The 19,776-nt window shown below is 41.2% G+C and overlaps 1 protein-coding gene across 1 annotated transcript in view; it reads right to left on the reverse strand.

The window, feature by feature from the left end:
- Window positions 1–890: 890 nt before the first annotated feature.
- MARCHF4 (membrane associated ring-CH-type finger 4) overlaps window positions 891–19,776 on the reverse strand; it is a 201,540-nt gene continuing 182,654 nt past the window's right edge. The window contains exon 4 of the mRNA XM_014073778.2: window positions 891–2,520. Coding sequence (XP_013929253.2) covers window positions 2,159–2,520 — 362 coding nt within the window. The 3' untranslated portion in view covers window positions 891–2,158. The remainder of the gene's footprint in view (window positions 2,521–19,776) is intronic.

Here is a 19,776-nt window from a genome sequence, read left to right on the forward strand (position 1 = left end):
TCTTGCTTAAATGATATTGCACTGGTCCCTGTGAAAGAGGTCAGCTTAGAATGGATTATCTTTAATGTTCCTTGACCTCTATTTCACATGGACTATCCTTATGGCCAACAAAAGAATGTGTCTAGGTTACAGCCTATTAAAATCTATCCAGTTCAATTCAGAAGGGTTAACCGGACTTTGTTTTTTCCTGTCAATATTACAATCTAAACTGGCTCTAAGGCAACATTAAAGGGATTCCTTAGGCCAAACTCTACAGTTATGCTCTCTTTTTTGGGTGGGTGGGTGGGGATGGGATTGAGAAATGTAAATATTGAGTATTCCAAGTGATAAGTCACAAGCTACTATACGTCCAAGTGTTCACGTGTTTACTTTGACGTAACTGCCAATCTAATGAATCAACGTGGGTGTATTACGTACATACATACATACATACATACATACATACATACATACACACACACACACATGTATATGTGTACATGTACACAGGCACATACATACACATATATACAGACATTCATAGATGGTATATATTTATCATAATTCAAGGCAGCTTGTAGTGGCACTTGTGAATATATATATATATATATATATATATATATATATATATATATATATATATATATATATATATATATATATATATATATATACACACACACACACACACACATACATACATACATATATATGTATCTTGATCAATTTACTCAGGAGATAACTATCAACATACATCATTGATATCAGTTTAAATAGGATGGCTTCCTTAGAACAGTCTGGCAATTGTATCTTAGTGAGAGTTGTGAGAAGGCGCTTAGGAAACTCTGACCTAATTCATAGAACTCTAGTCCTAGCTGTACACCATGATTTTTAACTATGGCTGGTGGAACAGGACATTATGGCCTAATCTGAACACAGAGTAGCCAGTGTTTTTCAACTTTTTCTATTTGAAGACTGGCAGATAGCTGGGGAATTCTGGGAGTTGAAGTCCATACAACTTCAAGTTGCTAAGGTTGAGAAACACTGCCTTAGGCCATGTTGTGTGTTCACATATAACCTTACGTTGAAGTCAAACAAGCTGAATGCAATGAGTAAATCCAGATTAAATTAGTTTGCCAGTGCAATCCTGAGCATGTTTACTTAAAAAACCCCATAGGCCAGAAAAGAGGGAGGTACTGTAGGTGCTAAAACCCACAGGGTAGATTAATCAGAACTCCAGCTTCTCTTAAGTACAACATTTTTGATGAATGATTAAATGGAGAAGATTCCAAAACAACTTAAATGGCTGCAGAATGAAATCCAAATGCCCCCCCCCTTTTAAACAAAAAACCAAAAAAACAAGACAATCATAGGGAATTGTACCAAATTACTCATACAGTGAAAAATGAATTGGCTTTGCAGAAAATGGTTGAAAGGTCAAGTAGAAAATTTGATATGGGAAAAGCCCATTTCGACAAATTTTTAAACCAAATGTCCATGATGAATCATTCATCTGTATCTTGTGCTTTGTCAGTTGTTTACATGCTTGTGGTTCAAGGAGAGAATTCCCTCCCTTTCTCCTCACATGCCATCAAAAGGAACTGCTAGCTGATTCTATCTGAAGAGGAAAAAGAACCAGCAGGGCTATGTGCTATGTGATAAAAGCCTGGGCAACGTTATTCACTTTTATAAAACAAAAGCAATCAATGAATTGCAATTTCAGTTGAACATCCTGGGGCACTCAAGTTGGCATAGGCCACAGAATAATTTCTGTTTTTGAATACTTAAACTTCTGGTTAATATATTTTAAAAAAAAAACCCAGACGTACCTTCTTTCCCTCTTCCTATATGCATGTGTTTGGGTGTGCAATTCTTTAAAATCTTACTTATTCCATTGTATACATGACAAATTAAACCCTTCCGCTCCCCCATGCCCCTCTTTTAAGGACTTGGTCCTAGTTCACTGTTTGCAGTATATATTGCACTTCGTTTCACAGCCAAACTTTTAACCTCTTTTTGTGGTGAGCGGCTGGTCTGCCTTGCCCCCTCTTGGCTGGGGAAAGGCCTCTTGTGCTCCTTGTGCCAAGATGGCATGGGGAGAGGGCAGAGAGCCCACATGCCACTTGCTTTTGAGTTCCTTTCCCACTCGGTTGCATTAAGGCCACCTAAATACTTTAGCTTAAACTGTTGTGACTCTCATGACAAGCTCTCTGTTTGTGCTAGAATGGCTTCTCTGTTCATTAGGCCTCAAATGGCTGAGTATATGCAAGATGGTATAAGCACAGTGATGATCAGACAAAGTACCCATGGTGTGACCAGCTCCTCGGGCAACACTGTCTTCCACAGCGGAGTTGCTGGCTGCGCCATTAGTGGAGGATGAATGGTTGATCTGAGAGGAGTTTCGTTGATTGCTCCTAGACCCTGATTTTTGATCCTCCAAGTCCTTTGTTTTGTCATAGTTCAAAACTTTCCACTGTTGATTGACTGCTTGCCACCTTTTAAAAATTCGGTAAACCGAGGGTCCTTCGTGTATTATGAGACCTGAAGGATAAAGAGTATATGGTTAGTAAAGAAAGGCAAAGGAACAAGGATCAGAATTTACTGTATTTCTCATTGGCTGGTTTTTCCCCTAGCATGCACAGCCTGGGGCAGCTTTCCCCAACCTGAGCTTTTCTGGATGGAATAGAAGTCCAAAGTTTGAGAAGGTGTTGAGATAGGGGAAGCTGTGCTTAGAAGCTTCTCAGAGCATAAATCTCCCAATGTCATTATTTGGTAAGGTTGGTTGCATAAGTGCTTCCCAAAAGAAGATTCCTAATGCTCATAATCAAAAGGCATTCAGCAGGAAAAGATGCATGGTTCTCTGGGGGAAAAGGAACAAGACAGAATGGGTATAGGAAAACATAGTAGGGTTACATATAATAGACAATATCATCTTTCTTCTGTATAATTTCATGAATGAGGTAGAGTGACTTCTAGCGCTTCCTTGCCTGGAAGCAACCAAAGTCTTAATTCATTGTATTAAAATAGTGAAAGCATATTGCAGAACCTTGAAAGCATATTAATTGCCTAATTGCCCTACTAGATCAGATAAAGTGCCAGAGGTGGCACACAGAGCCCATTCAATAGGCACACGTGCAGTTACCAGCTGCTCTTCTGGTTTCCAGCACACACATTTGCCAGCTGGTCTTCGCGGGTTCTGGAGCATTGGAAAACCTCTGAAAAGTCCTGAAAAACATCCAAAAAACAGCCCGAAAAATGGCCTGAAAAAGAGCAAGAAAATGGGCATGCCCACGCCGGCCAGCTGGTCTTCGAGTTTCCAGTGTTCAGGCACACACACATGCACACATGTTCTGGTTTGGGCACTCGGTGCCAAAAAGGTTCGCCATCACTGCTCTAGATCAGTGGTTCCCAACATGGGGCTCAAGCCCCACAGGGGGGGGGCAGTTTGATTTTTACTGGGGGCAATTTGAACCTTATTTAAACCAAGTTAATGGTCTTTTAGGCTTGTGTGAGTAGAGTTCACTTTTTGAGTAAAGTAAGAATTATATGTCACCGGGGGGGGGGGGGGGGCATCAGAATTTTAGAGATGCTTAAATGGGGCATGGCCAAAAAAAGGTTGGGAACCACTGCTCTAGATCATCTTTTTTCTTCTTCATCCATCAAAATATCTCCTGGCACTTTAAGTAAGGCATTTGTTCACCAACATTCAGTATTCAGAAGAACAATGTTTCAACATGGCATATATTAAATCCAGCCATCATTTTTTGTAACTATAATGGTAATTCCAAAAGAATGTGGGCCAAGAGAAGGACACACTTTCTCCAATTTTTAAGATGATTGCTTTTACCCTTTACCAAGTTATAGATTTACGGCTCTTGTTGGCTTTCTTCAGAGAAATATATGGGTTACAAGCCTTAAAGACGTAAATAGATTCTCATTCCATAGTCCCTATGTGAGTATACAATGTACAAAATAAGTCTTTTCAGAAATATTCTTCTAGATCATATTACTATTTCACTACCCAGCTATTTTTTTAAAAGTTGGCCATAAAACACTGCTGCATAGTTATAGATAAAATAAGTGATAAAAACTGCATCATGATATTATAATCCAAGCTCCATGACATACATATTTGTGGGGTGCAAGTCTAAAAAGCTGGTGTTTGTGATGCCATGCCATACCATACATTTTATGGTGTTTTAGTTATCTTAATTTATAGGGAATGTGCTTTGGTGAAATATAAGTAAAGGTTTAGCTAGCCTGAACTAGAACTGAGAGAGAGGGTTAAGAAAGAAAAGAGAAAAACGATATTTTGACAGAGTAAACATACTCAACAGATCCTCTGAATAAATGAGAGACTGAATATAATATCTCCCTATACGTATCTAAGGTACTATGCTAATGAGAAAGAATAGGAGGAGGTCAGGAAGTGGTCTCAATATAAAAATTATCTTACACTGCGTAGGTGGTAATGATATTTTACATTATATTTGTAAATCTCCAGCATAAACTGAGAAGAGATTATGCCACATGACCAAATAAACTTGATTTTGCTTATGGTCAATTTAAAGAGTTTAGATATTCATCACTGGACTAACGCCCCCCTCCAAAAATATTTCCCCCCCTCTCAGAATATAATTTCTCAGGTCAGATTTTGATTGCATGTTGTTTTGTTTTTAAAAATTCCCATGTTGTTACATCTACACTCTTAACTTCCATCTCTTTCCTCTGGAATATAGGATGATTATATAACTAACACTTTCCATGTATGTAGAAACAATAGTAGATTTGTTCCCAAATTCAAGGTCTGTAAATAACCAAAAAACAGTATATAGTCAAACATGTCTAGACTTTAGAACCTAATTTTGTGTACCTACTCAAACAGCAGACCTCATGATGTGCCGGACTACCTCAAGGTGTGGAAAGTTGCAGTCCAATCTTTCTGGTGCTGAATATTTATACATCAAAAAGCAGGAAACTCTATGCTTTTAAAGCAAAGTTTGCTGATAACAAAGAGACTAACTGAGCTTCCTTGTGGCAAGCAGCACACAAAGGACTAGAAGCAATAATAACCTTAATTTCTCCCGGTGTTCAACTACCAAAACTTTACAAGTAACGTCACCTTAACTCCTTTCACAATACACAACTTCAGAATGCTGTGGCCGCGTATGCTATGTGCTGCTCCTATACTTTCAGTTTCATCTTTAGTACACAGCTAGTTATGCACATCATTAGGTGCAAACAACTCAAAACACTTTCAGAGATGCACATTTGTAGGGCTTGAACAAAACAGAGAATTTGTTACTTGTTTTGGATACCTAAAGTTTATAAAGCAGTGTCTGTTCTGAATGATCACTCAATTTATGTAAGCTCCATATCTACAGGGAAGGTGATTCTGCAAGAGACAGATGTACTATTTCAGTAATGTTTCCATTAAGAGAAACAACATAGCAGTTGCTAAATACATCAGGCATTGTGTATTCCAGATAAGAAATATAAGCCATAACTCACAAAGATCTGTGATATCATCTATCCATTTCCCATTCTGCTGAATAGATCCAACAGGTATGCATTTTAGCAAATCAGTAGTTCCCAGAATTCAAAAATTCATTTCAAGGAGCCAAATACTGATACTGAGGCAAGATTCTACCTTCAAAATTAATGGGACCATTCCTACAGATCAGTTAAGAGTTTGATAGGAAATTGTGAACTCAATTATTTAAATTCAAATACATGTTCTTAAGAATCTGCTTCACCAGATTATGGATTAGCTATTGAAAGTTCCATTAATTTTATTCCTAAAACTTATGACAAATATTTTATGTTTATTTCTTTGTTTGTTTCATTTTCTAAACAAGCGTATATGAATTCCATGCAATTTATAATACAGTGTTGATGAATGGGTTAATATATGAACTAAACGCCTGTTTTCCCAGATAAATCAAGTTTCAAAATATTTACTAAAAGTGAAAAACATAACTTTCTTCTCCTTTGCCAGGATCCAAATTACTTATTGATTTCCTAGCACTCAGCTCAGGAAGCTGTAAAATTAAAAAGGAACAAGCAATGAAGTCGGCAGAAAGATGGAAATAAGAATGCCAATCTATTTGCACTGTAAAAGATGAAGATTTAGTAGGGACATCTATCAGTTTAACAATCATTAGCAAGAAGTCCCAAGATTTCATCAAAATAAGCAGCTTTAGCAAAACAGACCTCAGATTTCACCAAGTAACTGTGGCCTTTAATACTGAAATTGTGTCCAGATCTTTTTTTTAACCTTTTGCTTCATTTATAGATATCCACCTCCATCTCTATCATCTCTATTAGTTCTATCTATCAATCTGTTTGTCTGAAAATTTTGTAGGTGGTCTTTGACTTACAACCATTAATTCAGCAACTGTTTGAAATTATGGTGGTACTGAATGAGGGGTCTCATGACCAGTTCATCAAATTATAGCTGTTGCAGCATCCCTGCTGTCATTTGAACAAAATTTGGGCACTTGGCAGCCTACTTGCACTTACCTACACTCACAGGTTGCTTCCACTCTTCCCACACCCTACCTCCCCCTCATCCATGTCCTTTTGTCCCCCTGCAATCTGCAGCCCTTGCCACCGTAGCTGACCTTCAACATTTTCTTGCCCCAGTTTCTGACAAAGTATGTGTGGAATGGTCCTTCATGAGGAAGTTGCTGGCCACATGAGGCTTTCTTTTACAAGGTTGCACATGGAGGTTTCCCCACAGGACCTGGGAGAGATGGTCTCATGTGGTTTCCTCATGGAGGGCCAGGACGAGCATGCCTCATCAGCAGTGGGAGCAAGAAGAAGACAACAGTCAACAGGGACAATAGGGGTTTTGGAGTGCAGAGCGGGGAGGGCAAATATGGCTGGGTATAAAGCAAGGTACTGCCCAGATACTGTGGATTTGGGCTGTGGTGTTAGAGCTTCTTGGGGCATGGCGGCTTTGCACTGTGATGCTGGACTGTGTTGGGGCAGCTGCAATGTTGTGCTGCGCTAAAGCTCAGGAGCTTCTTTCAGGCCCAGACACACGGTACACCAGGAAGCCTGTGAGCTGAGCATGGCAAGCAGCCCCAGAGCAGTGTGTTTCTAGACCTGCTTACTGCCCCACAAAACAAGGTGCAGGGTGGTCAAAAGGGCAGAGATCAGAGGTGGTATTAAGCAGGTGCTGACCAGTTTTGGAGAACTGGTAGCAGAAATTTTGAATAATTCGGAGAACCAGTATATACCACCTCTGACTAGCCCCGCCCCCATTGTTCTCTGCCTCCCGAGTCCCAGCTGATCTGGAGGAAATGGGAATTTTGCAGTAACTTTCCCCTGGAGTGGGGAGGGAATGGAGATTTTACAGTATCCCTCCCCTGCCACACCCACCAAGCCACGCTCACCAAGTCATGCCACGCCCACAGAACTGGTAGTAAAAAAAATTTGAATCCCACCACTGACAGAGATGGTGAGGAAATAGGCAACTGTAGGGAGCTGAAGAGGAGGCAGGCCCTTAATTTGGAAGAACCGAGGCTGAAGTTTGGGAGGGATCAAGCCTGGATTGGGGCAGGTCCTCACCAAACAACCAGTGGTATTCATTTAGTGGCAGCAACAGGGAATGCTCAGATTGCCATTGCTAAGTGATGTGGTCACATGACATCACATTTTAGAACTGCATCACATAGCAATGGAAATTCTGGTTCTCACTGTAGTGGTAAGTCAAAGACTAGCTCTCTACCTCTACCTCTATCATTTCTTTATCTCTACCTCTATCTCTGTCCTATCACCTAATTCACTACCCCTATAACTACAAGTGAACTCTGATATGACCATAGGAAGTGGTAACAGTAGGGAAGTGTTTCACCATTGTTGGATATTATTTAACTTCCTACATTACGTTATAGCTCCAGGGCGCCAAGGTGGTCTCCCACTGAATCCCAAAACAGGTTTGACCCTGTGAAAGTCATCCTGGCTGCCCAGCTAAAACCAACAGACACCTATATCTGGGGGTAGCAATACAGCAGCAATATAGTAAATGCTGGAAATTCGTGATTATATTTCAGTGACAACTGTGAAGGTATCATTTCATACTGCACAGAGGAAGGCAACAGTGAAACACTCCTGTATTTTATATATACAAAGCACATGGTTAGCAATATAAAGTGATTGATGACATAGTCACAGATTATGAGTTGCTGAGGTTGCATGGCAGTCAACTTGCTACTAAGGAAGAGCTGAAGATCTTTTGGAGTACTGACACTATTTATGAGGCAGATAGATTAATGCCTTCTGGATGTCTAGTTATCAATATTGCAATGCAGAAAAAGAAAATCCAGAGAAACAACTATAGTGGGAATATGGAACAGAGAAGGCATGAGCACCGGAAAAGCAGAAAAAAGATGAAAAGAATTGACTATACATTAACATCTTAGGCATCAGTGAATTTGAATGGATTGAAATTGCACAGTTTCTGTCAGAAGATCACAGGGTTTATTAGTCAGGATGTGAAAAATAAAGAAGAAATGGCATTACTTTTATAATCAGGAAAGATATGGCAAAACCTGGGTACAATGCTGTCCAGTAAACTTTGTGGATATCCTTTTAAAATGATAGTTGTTCAAATTAATGTTCCAGTCACTAATGCAGGAGAAGAGTTGGTTGATGAGTTTTATAAGAAGTTCAAACTGAAATTGATAGAATGTGCAAGGAAAATAGGCTGCTTATGACTGAAAACTGGAATGTTAAAGTAGGAATTACTTTCGGTCCGTTTAAGACAATTTTGTCTCCTGGGAGCTGCCTGGAACCAGTCCCTGCAGTTTTCTTGGCAAGATTTCAGAAGTGGTTTGTCCTTGTCTGCTTCCTAGATCTGAGTGATTGGCCCAAGGTTCCCCAGGTGGCTTTGTGTCTAAGGTAAGACTAGAACTCACAGCTATACCTAGTGGGCTTGTTAAAGTAGGAAATAGTAAAGAGGAAAATGTAGTTGGACTGTACCATCTAAAAAACAGAAGCAAGAGAATGACTTATTAGTTTCTGCCATCCAAGGATCTCCTCAGTGATAACATAGCTTTCCATCAACTCCAAAAAGGCTACATCTATATAGACACTGATGAAGTATCCAGAGGTCAAACTAATTATATTATGGATAAAAAGAGATGAGAAAGCTCAAGTACAACAACAAAGATGTCAACAACAAAGATGTCAAAATCAGAGATCCATTGTGGTACAGATCATGAGGAGGAGGAGGAGGAGGAAGAGGAAGAGGAGGAGGAGGAGAAAAAGTAGAAGAAGGAGGAGGAGGAGCAGGACTATCAGTTTCCAAGATAAAACTGGCTAAGGATAGATTGCATGAAGGAAAACCTATCTACATGGTAAAAAGGAGTCGATAGCACCTAATCAATAATCAATCAATATGCCAGATTGGAACAAGATGAGCATGGTTTTAAAACTTGAGGAGGAATAATCAATAACACAACTCATGCTGATGACAGTGTTCTGTTAGCTGAAAATGCAAATTGAGAAACTCTACAGTGGAATTCATGCTTGTATCGCAATTCAAATGTCAAATGCAAAGCGTCACCCAACACAACTCACCGTGAGAGAAATTCTGAACAGGTTGAGCTGATATTTTATATATTGACAGGAAGGTCACCAATCTGAATGCCAGTTGTGCCTAAAAGCTATGGAAGCTATTGCATTGGATGAAGTTTATACAAATGCTGATACTTAGCTGGACTTTAGGAAAGCAGGACTTTTTTTTAATGAGTCTTTTTAACAGTAAAATTGATTTACTTAAAGTCAGATTGCCCTAACCTACCCTTAGCCAATTTAGGCCAACCTTAATTCTTGTGAGCACTTTGTTTTACTCGTTCAATTGACAGATACCACAGGCAATGCATTCAATACACATTAGGAAGAGTCCTTTATTGTGCTGTTTACGTATCAGTTATGGAATTCTCTGCCATGGAGTGTGATGATCACCAATTGCTTAGGGACTCCGATCTATACAGGATGACTCTATCAATGCTCACTGATCATTATGACTAAGTGCAACCTCCAGGGGAAGGCTATTGCCTTCGCATGTTTCTCTAGGTCATGAATTTGCAGTGAAAAATAGGATGCTGGATTAGATGATTCAGCCCAACATTTATTTTCTTGGAACCATTTCTATATTTGTCAGATTGATTGTTTCTTAAAATGGAAGGCTTCTTAATATTAGCCTAGAAGAACATTTCTTAGAGAATTTACTCATTCTTGGCTGACAGTGAATTGAGAAAATAGATAAATACGTCACTGTGGAAATGCAGGAAGTTACATTTTGACTAAGTGATGATATGATCAAATTTGGGAAATTACGTGGTGAAGTTTTTAACTTTGGTTGGTATTTCACATAACCCTGAAGTACATAACTAGGCACTTTTCATTTAAGCAGTGTGTCAGCCTCTGTTTTGCTGCTTGCTTTTCGGCGGGGAGGGAGGGCATGGTATTTGGGTGAGGGAAATAATCTGTACAGGAGGACTGTTAATTGGGAGTTGTTCTCACCATTCGTTTGCGCATGTGGAAGGAGGGGAGTTTTCCGCCAAGGCCAACTGTCCGGTTTTAAGAACGAGGCGCTGAGGTAAACGGAACAGTTTTTATTAACGTGGAACAGGCAACAGAGAACTCAGAACACGAACAACAGAAGACCGCCTGACAGCTATTTATATTTGACAGCTGTCAGGCGGGTAGTCAATCGGCGGCCGGCATTTCTCTTGCTGGCCGGCTGGCGTGCCAGAGCCAATCAGGAGCCTGAGGCTCTGGCCACACCTGCCGGCTGCGTCAAGAGAAGGCAACACCCCTTCCCCCCAGACAGCGCATGCGTAGTCCTTTAAGTAGGTTGGTCTTCTGCGCACGCGCTGCGAACGCCTAGGGATGGGAGTGTCCATCATCGATGGAAGAGGAGCAGAGGAAGCAGACGGCAGGGGCCTCGGGTTGCGAGCGTCCTCCAGAGCGGAGCAGCAAACGGCTGCCATGTGGACCTTCTTACCGCACTTGCGGCAGAGAGCCGTTCTGAAACGGCAGGAGGCCGAATGGCAGCCACCACAGCTGAGACACACATCGCCATCCCAAGAGGGCAGAGACCGGAGGCGGTCAACGGAGGAAGCAGCGTCGGCATAGGGGTCATTGACCATCATTTGGCAATGGACAGCCGAGTGAGGCAGCGCTGGCATGGCTGACGGAGGGAATCAGCGAACATCAGGGGTGGACTGGCCGGCCATCTCATATGCGCGGGCTTCGTCCACCGTGATTTTCATGGACAGTTCAGCGCGGGACAATATGCGGTGGTGTAAATTAATATCGAGCAGCCCATAAATAAACTGCTCCAAAAGGGCATCTTCAAGGTCGGCGAATTCGCAATTTATTGCGGCAGCTCTCAGCTCAGCCACGTACTGGCTGATCGTTTGTCCCTCACGTTGGATGCAGCGCCTGAAGAACTGCCGGCGCAAATACTTAGATGGCGTCGGCTCATAGTGGATCTTGAGCCTAGCCATGAGGAGGTCGAGAGGCATTGTGTGCACCGCGGTCGGCGCGGAAAGAGCCCTGGCGGTGGCAAACATTTCTGGGCCGCAGTAATATATGAAGGTGCCCCGTCTTCTCCCCTCAGGGAGATCAGAGAGGTCATGAGCCTGGAAAAAATCCTCAAACCTCTCGAGAAATGCATCCCAGGATTCAGCCTCTGACTGAAAAGCGGTGAAAACCAAAGAAGGAGCCAAGGCTGGGACGATAACGGGGTCCGTGTCGCTCATCCTCATCGCCAGTTTTAAGAACGAGGCGCTGAGGTAAATGGAACAGTTTTTATTAACGTGGAACAGGCAACAGAGAATTCAGAACATGAACAACAGAAGCCCGCCTGACAGCTATTTATATTTGACAGCTGTCAGGCGGGTAGCCAATTGGCACCCGGCATTTCTCCCGCCAGCCGGCTGCCACGCCAGAGCCAATCAGGAGCCTGAGGCTCTGGCCACGCCTGCCGGCTGCGTCAGGAGGACGCAACATCCGACATACCAACCTAATGATGCTTTTTGAAGATCTCTCCCACCTGACAGCTGTGGAGATATATGATTGGACTATGGACTGGGGTACCGAGGGGAGGGGAATGAATCATGTATTGATATCTAAATGCTTTCATGCCTTTTTGCTCAGATCCAGCTTTGCTTAGCTTCTCATTACTTATAATCAGTAAAAGTACTCTTAATTCTGTAAAATGGAGTTGAGTGGTTTCTTTCTTGGTTATTAAGTGAAGGAGCCGTGACACAGTGGATGCGTTCTTATTTTGGGCGATATTATAATATGACTACTAATATGTCTCTGTTACAAAATGTATGGTCAATTCCTTCCACCCCTCCCTGAATTCTTCTAAATTTGGGAGCCAATAGAAAGATAATCTAAAACTAATTCAGCAACTTAACTATTTATTTTTTAAAAAACACCATAGCATTCTATTCCTTTACTAATTTCTCTATTTTCTTTCAGATCTACTAATCTGCAACATTGCAAATAAAAGTAAATTGAGGATTGTCTGTATCTTTTTATGAATGCTCTGTGAGCAGACATACTGTATGTACTGCTGTATAATGGTAAAATAATACTAAGAACATTTTATCAATTCTCACAAACACACAGGGATCCTAGGAATGTGCTACCATTTCTGTGTATGATTATACTAGAATCTTCTCTAGGTTATCAATGCATAAAGGGGCATTAATGGGATTTCAGAAGAGGCAATAATGAATTCATACCAACCATACTCTTCCCCTTTGAAGCAGCCGTGTTCTATTTTCAGTTAACAGGGTAAAAAAACCAGAATGTATAGCTAATCTGGCTTATGCCAATGTTATTCATTATACTTCTCTATAATTTTCTTTTCTTCCTAAATATATACAATAGAAGAGAAAAAACTAAAATATCAGAATAGAAACAAACCTTAAGAATATTCAGTAGAAGAAAAGGTAATAAGAAAAAAATGGATTGTGGAATAATAACCAGTTTGGTAGCTCTAATATGCAAAGTTACATACTAAGATTCTATCATATATCCACATCACAATGCCATTAAAAAAAACAACCCACAAAAATTGAATTTGGATTAATTTCAAGGGTAATCTTTGAACTTTGGATGTGGATTTTTTTTCTACCTAATTGAAAATGGGGCACTTTATTTCAGTATATGCTTGAATCAGCGGTGGGATTCAGCCAGTTTGCACCTATTTGTTAACTTTCTAAGCAGTTCAGAGAACTGGTTGTTGGAAGAACTTTCCTTTTGTTTTTTCCCACTTTACAGGGCTAATCCTGTAAGGAAGGCAGGAAGGAAACATTCTGGTGTTGTTTCTAGCCTAATCTTTATTGCCCTGCTTACAGAAACTGCCTCTCCGTTTAACCATTATTGCATTGTAATAACTAAGGCGAAGCACCCCCCCCCAAGTGACATTGAGTTGGCCACACCCACACAGTCACATGACCACCAAGCCACGCCTGCCCAGCTGTTCATTAGGGCAGAGAACCAGTTGTTAAATTATTTGAATCCCACCACTGGCTTGAAATGAATGGCATAGTTGGAGTTTATTTTAACAGAAAGGAATTCAGACCTATACAATACAATACAATAGCAGAGTTGGAAGGGACATTGGAGGTCTTCTAGTCCAACCTCCTGCCTAGGCAGGACACCCTATACTGTTCCAGATGTATCCAACATCTTCTTAAAGACCTCCAGTGTTGGGGCATTCACAACTTCTGAAGGCAAGCTGTTCCACTGATTAATTGTTCTAACTGTCAGGAAATTTCTCCTCAGTTCTAAGTTGCTTCTCTCCTTGATTAATTTCCACCCATTGCTTCTTGTTCTACACTCAGGTGCCTTGGAGAATAGCTTGATTCCCTCTTCTTTGTGGCAACCCCTGAGATATTGGAACACCCCTAGTCCTTCTTTTCATTAAACTAGACATACCCAATTCCTGCAACTGTTCTTCATATGTTTTAGTCTCCAGTCTCCTAATCAACTTCGTTGCTCTTCTCTGCACTCTTTCTAGAGTCTCCACCTCTTTTCTACATCGTGGCGACCAAAACTGGATGCAGTATTCCAAGTGTGGCCTTACCAAGGCATTATAAAGTGGTATTAACACTTCACATGATCTTGATTCTATCCCTCTGTTTATGTAGCCTAGAACTGTGTTGGCTTTTTTGGCAGCTGCTGCACACTGCTGGCTCATATTTAAATAGTTGTCCACTAAGACTCCAAGATCCCTCTCACAATCATTTGAAGACATTTCTCTGTATTTTTTTTTTAAAAAATATGTCCATGAGTATTTTATTATCTTATTTATCAAACCACTTTACACATATAACACACAAAAGTTAGAAGGGGTCTACACTAAAGTTTTATCACAGCTCTGGACTTTTTAAACAATGCACAGTTACAATAGCACCACCATTAATCTTGATCCAGGACCTGAGTTGCAAATGTCAAAAAGGCAGCAATTCCATTAATTACCCTTCACATCACGCCACAAATGATCAAATGCCACATATCAGTTTTAATTGGCTATCGATCTCTTCTTCTATTCCCTGTGGTCAGACAGTAATATCTTTGGAATTTATTGCATGACTCTGGTTTCACTCAGCAGTCAACAGCCCTCAGATCATGCTTTGCCTATGATTTCTATCTTGAGACAGATTATTCATTATTCTAAGACGGATCATTTGTCCGAATAGTTCCATGAATGGCAGTGGCTTTCTAGGTGGGACTCTATCCAAGGCTAGTTTGGAGAAGATAACAACTGAATCTGGATCCTTTTTTATATGTATAATAACATTGTACATGTGACGTACATTATACGGTAGTACAGTGGTTAGAGTGCAGTACTGCAGGCTACTTCTGCTCATCACCGGCTGCCTGTAGTTTGGCAGATTGAATCTCACCAGGCTCAAGGTTGGGGCCTTCCATCCTTCCGAGGTGGCTAAAATGAGGACCCAGATTGTTGGGGCCAATAGGCTGACTCTGTAAACCGCTTATATAGGGCTGTAAAGCACCGTGAAGCAGTATATAAGTCTAAGTGCTATTGCTATTGCTATTGCTATTATTGCTCTGGATTGATCCTTCATTAGATAGAACTCGGGCAGTGCAGCTTTACATTCTTCCTCCTGAGCCTGGTTGACCAAGAATCTCTCTTTGAGAAAAGGGTGGGCTATGCATAACTTGAAAAAAATTTCAGAAGCGCTTTGGCTCTTTGAGTCAGCAAAGTACCTCTCAGGAAGCCTGCCTTTTCCCAAGCTTCCGTGCAAAGATGTGGTTGCTTTAAGAGTTGCATTCATTTTAAGATAATTTCTTAAAACAGAAGTCTGAAAAAAGGTTACTTTAATAATGTGCAGAGATCCTGTGCCCAGTTTACACAAATCCAAAGATTTTTTCTCCTCCCCCAAAATGCACATCCCTAGGGTAGAGTTGTTCTGTGTTCCCTGAAGCAGGGCTGGATCTAGTCTTAAGCCAAGGAGGAACCAGTATAAAAGTGCCAAATTTCAAGAGGTGACAAAATTGAAAAGTCTTCCCAAAACCAGTAAGGGTACACAGTCTGTGAGTCAGCACACCCACATGAAGGTTAAATGTAATTTTGCAGAATTGTTGCCATATGAAAGCAATGACTGCTGTTGTAATTAAAATTACTTACTGTGCAAGTAGGGAGAAAATGTCTTAAGTAAAAAAAAAGAAGAAATTCCTGGGGCTGAAAATCATAAGTGTGAAGCTCAAAACCTCAAAGGAAAAGAAAAAACAAGCAAGGGTCTTTTTTCGAACTTCCTAACAAAATCAGAAGATGAGTCAAACAATAAGGGGAGGCCTAGAGCGCCAACATAGACAGCTCTATCCTGAAATTCAGGTAGTCCTCGTTTTACAACCATTTGTTTAGTGACCGTTCAAAGTTACAATGGCACTGAAAAAAAACAACTTACAACTGTGTTTCTGGTGACTGTTGCAGCATCCCCATGATCACTCGATCAAAATTTGGGGTGCTTGACAACTGAATAACGGAATAACAGAGTTGGAAGGGACCTTGTAGGTCATCTAGTCCAATCCCCTGCCCAAGCAGGAGACCCTACACCATTTCTGATAGATGGCAGTCCAGGCTCTTCCTGAAAACTTCCAGTGATGAAGGCAAGCTGTTCCATTGGTTGATTGTTCTGACTGTCAAAAAAGTTATCCTTATTTCTAGGTTGAATCTCTCCTTGATCAGTTTCCATCCATTATTCCTTGTCTGGCCTTCAGGTGCCTTGGAAAATAGCTTGACCCTCCACTCTGTGGCAGTCCCTCAAATATTGGAATGCTGCTATCATGTCTCCCCTGGTCCTTCTCTTCACCAGACTAGCCATGCTCAGTTCCTGCAGCCATTCTGGGTACTTGAGAGACCGCCTGCTGCCAATTACCTCCTCTAGACCGATTAGATCCCACAGATTAGGCCTCCTCCGAATTCCATCCACCGGCCAGTGTCGACTGGCGACTACCCGGAGGAGAGCCTTCTCTGTGGCCGCTCCGACCCTCTGGAACGAACTCCCCGTGGAGATTTGAACCCTCACCATCCTCCAGACCTTCCGTAAAGCCCTTAAAACCTGGCTATTCCGACAGGCCTGGGGCTAAAAAGCTTCTACCCCCTTCTCGAATGGTATGACTGTTGCGTGTTTTAAATTATGTATTGTTGCGCGTTGTTTTAATTTTTTGTCTGTATCCCCCTCCCTTGGTTGAGTTGTGAGCCGCTCTGAGTCCCCTTCGGGGGAAAAGGGCAGCATATAAATAAAATAAACATTCAAACATTCAAACATTCTTCATATGTTCTAGCCTCCAGTCCCCTAATCATCCTGGTTGCTCTTCCCTGCACTTTTTCTAGAGTCTCAACATCTTTCTTTTATAGTGTGGTGACTAAAACTGAATGCAGTACTCTAGGTGTGGTCTTACTAAAGCTTTATACTGGAATGTATTTATGACAGTTGCACAGTCCCAGGATCATGTAATCACCATTTATAACCTTCCCAGTCATCTTCCGACATGCAAAGTCAATGGGGGAAGCCAGATTCACTTAACGACTGCAAGATTCACTTAATTGCAGTGATTCACTTAACAAAAAAAAAGGATTGTAAAATGGGGCAAAACTCAGTTAACAATTCTCTTGTTTAGCAACAGAAATGTCAGGCTTAATTGTGATCATCAGTCGAAGGCTACTTGTAACCTAATCGTAGAACCCTTTTCTCCTTCTCAGCGGTGAAGAAGGATCTTGGCAGAGGGAGACAAAGAAGTCACAGCACAGCGGTGGTGAAATTCAAATATTTTTACTACTGGTTCTGTGGGCGTGGCTTGGTGGGCGTGTCAGGGAAGAATACTGCAAAATTCCCATTCCCACCCCATTCTGGGACCAGCCAGAGGTGGTATTTGCCGGCTACCCAAACTACCCAAATTTTCCGCTACCGGTTCTGTAGAACCTGCTGAATTTCACCCCTGCAGCACAGTGGAATCTTGGGGGGTGGGGTGGGGCAGGTATGTGTAACACGGTCAACAAATGTTTAAAACATTTTGATTCTGCAGTTTTGGCCACCATCTTAACTTTTTCATCCTCACCCTCCTGAGGCGCTCCTGGTGCTGAGGTGTTATTGGCCCTTTTATAGGAAATAGGAAAATGCTCAGCTCTATCCAGTTGTCCTGACCCTACCCCGAATTAAGGATTACAGGATCCTAAAAAGGGACTTTTATAGGGAATAGAAATAGTATTCTTTGCACGGTGTCTTTGGTCGGCTCTGCTAACCCCCAGGTTGCTTTTCCCTTAGATAATTATGGCACTTACAAAAACTGCCAACTTGCAGGGAGAGAGAAAGCTGATTTATGTTGTTTTCCAAACTGCCAGATTCGGTAAAAATGTTTTTATAAATAGGTAATCTTCTGACTCAAAGAATGTGTATTTTGTAGGTGTATACATATCACATATGAAAAGATACAGAAATGAAAATGATGGGCGCTAGCGAAAGGTGACTGAAATGATATTTACTCTGTGAGTTGTTGTTAATCAGAGTATTCTGGGTGGGCAGGACAAACAATCTGATCAGGTATGAGATGGGTTATATTCCTTATAACTTTCCCAAATATGGTGGTGGTGGATGGGTTGAAAAACACATTTTATAATTGGAGAGAATGTTATAAGCACTCAAAGAAATTACTGCCATAGGAGGTTTACTGCCCATTTACAAAATGTAGATGTGGTGAATCAGTCAAACAACACTGATCCACAGGACACCAGTTCAAGCATGTCTCTTTTTTCCCCCTGGAAAGAGAAGTACATTTGCAAAGCATGGGCTGCTATCACTCCTCATTCTTATTTTCCTCTTATTTATTTATTTTATTAAATATATATGCTGCCCATCACACTATCCAAAGCAATTCTGGGCAGTTTACAATGCATTTCTTAATTTCCATGAATGCTTATAAGGCTGAGATTCAATCCAAAGGCAATCATGGAAATAAAAATAATGTTTTAAAAACAGTTATAAAAAATAACTGTTTTTCTTGCCAGCACGCCACCCTGCTTTTTAATTAAAACGATCTGCAACAATTAAATAATAACAACAGCCAAGACTTAAGACATGAGGGTAGTATTCTCCAAAATTGATAGCCAGGGGAATCTCATCATTAGAAATCTCAAGTCTTCTCTGATTTCATGTGTCTATATGAGGAAAGGAATAACATAGAAACACATAGAGTAGCATAGAATAACAGGGACCTTGGAGGTCTTCTAGTCCAACCCCCTGCTTGAGCAGAAGACTCTATATCATTTCAGACAAATAGTTGTCCAATATCTTCTTAAAAACCTCCAGTGATGGATCATCCACAACTTCTGAAGCAGGGGTGGGTTCCTACCGGTGTTGGTACCACTTCGCTTCACGTATGCTTTGCTTGTGCACACGCCAACTGCACATTGCTCGGCCACGCACAGTTCACTGTGAATTGTTTGCACATGCGCTAAGACCAAGAAAAGCTAAAAGAAATCATGGCAGCAATGGCAGCAGAGACCAGGGAACTGGTTCGGGGACATGGTGAGCCTGGGTCGCTGCCGGTTCTGCGACCCAGACCAAATTGCGGTTCACCCGAATCAGTGCGAACCAGTAGGAACCCACCTCCATTCTGAAGGCAAGCCATTCCACTGGTTAATTGTTCTAACGATCAGTAAAATTCTCCTTACTCCTAAATTGCTTCTCTCCTTGTTTAGTTTCCATCCATTGTTTCTTGTCTTGCCTTCTTGTGCTTTGGAAAATAGGTTGACCCCCTCTTCCTTGTAGCAGCTGCTCAAATATTGAAACACTGTTGTCATGTCTCCCATAGTCCTTCTTTTCACTAGATTAGACATACACGATTCCTGCAACTGTTCTTCGTATGTTTTAGTCTCCAATCTCCTAATGATCTTTGTTGCTCTTTTTTGCACTCTTTCCAGAATATCAACACCTTTTTTTTATATTGTGGTGACCTAAACTGGAGGCAGTAAGTTGTCTAAACTAAGTAAGTTGTCAATGAGGTTCTCCTCATTTGCTCAACCTGACACCTTACTTAGTTCTATTCTGATTCAGGTCTGTCTAATTGCTTCATTGCCAGAGGCAGAGAATTGTTTCCGAGGGCACAAAACTTCTGTCTTATATTATCTTGTCAACCCAGCTACAGGGTTAATTTATGGTCCAACTCTCAAACACCTTAAGCTTTGCTGAGTTGTGTCACCTTGAGTACTCCTTCCCCCTTGGGACAGCATGC

The sequence above is a fragment of the Thamnophis sirtalis genome, unplaced genomic scaffold, assembly GCF_051295495.1.
Source record: "Thamnophis sirtalis isolate CommonGarterSnake01/CBP01778 unplaced genomic scaffold, rThaSir2_p1.2 scaffold_1, whole genome shotgun sequence".
Lineage (NCBI taxonomy): Eukaryota > Metazoa > Chordata > Lepidosauria > Squamata > Natricidae > Thamnophis > Thamnophis sirtalis.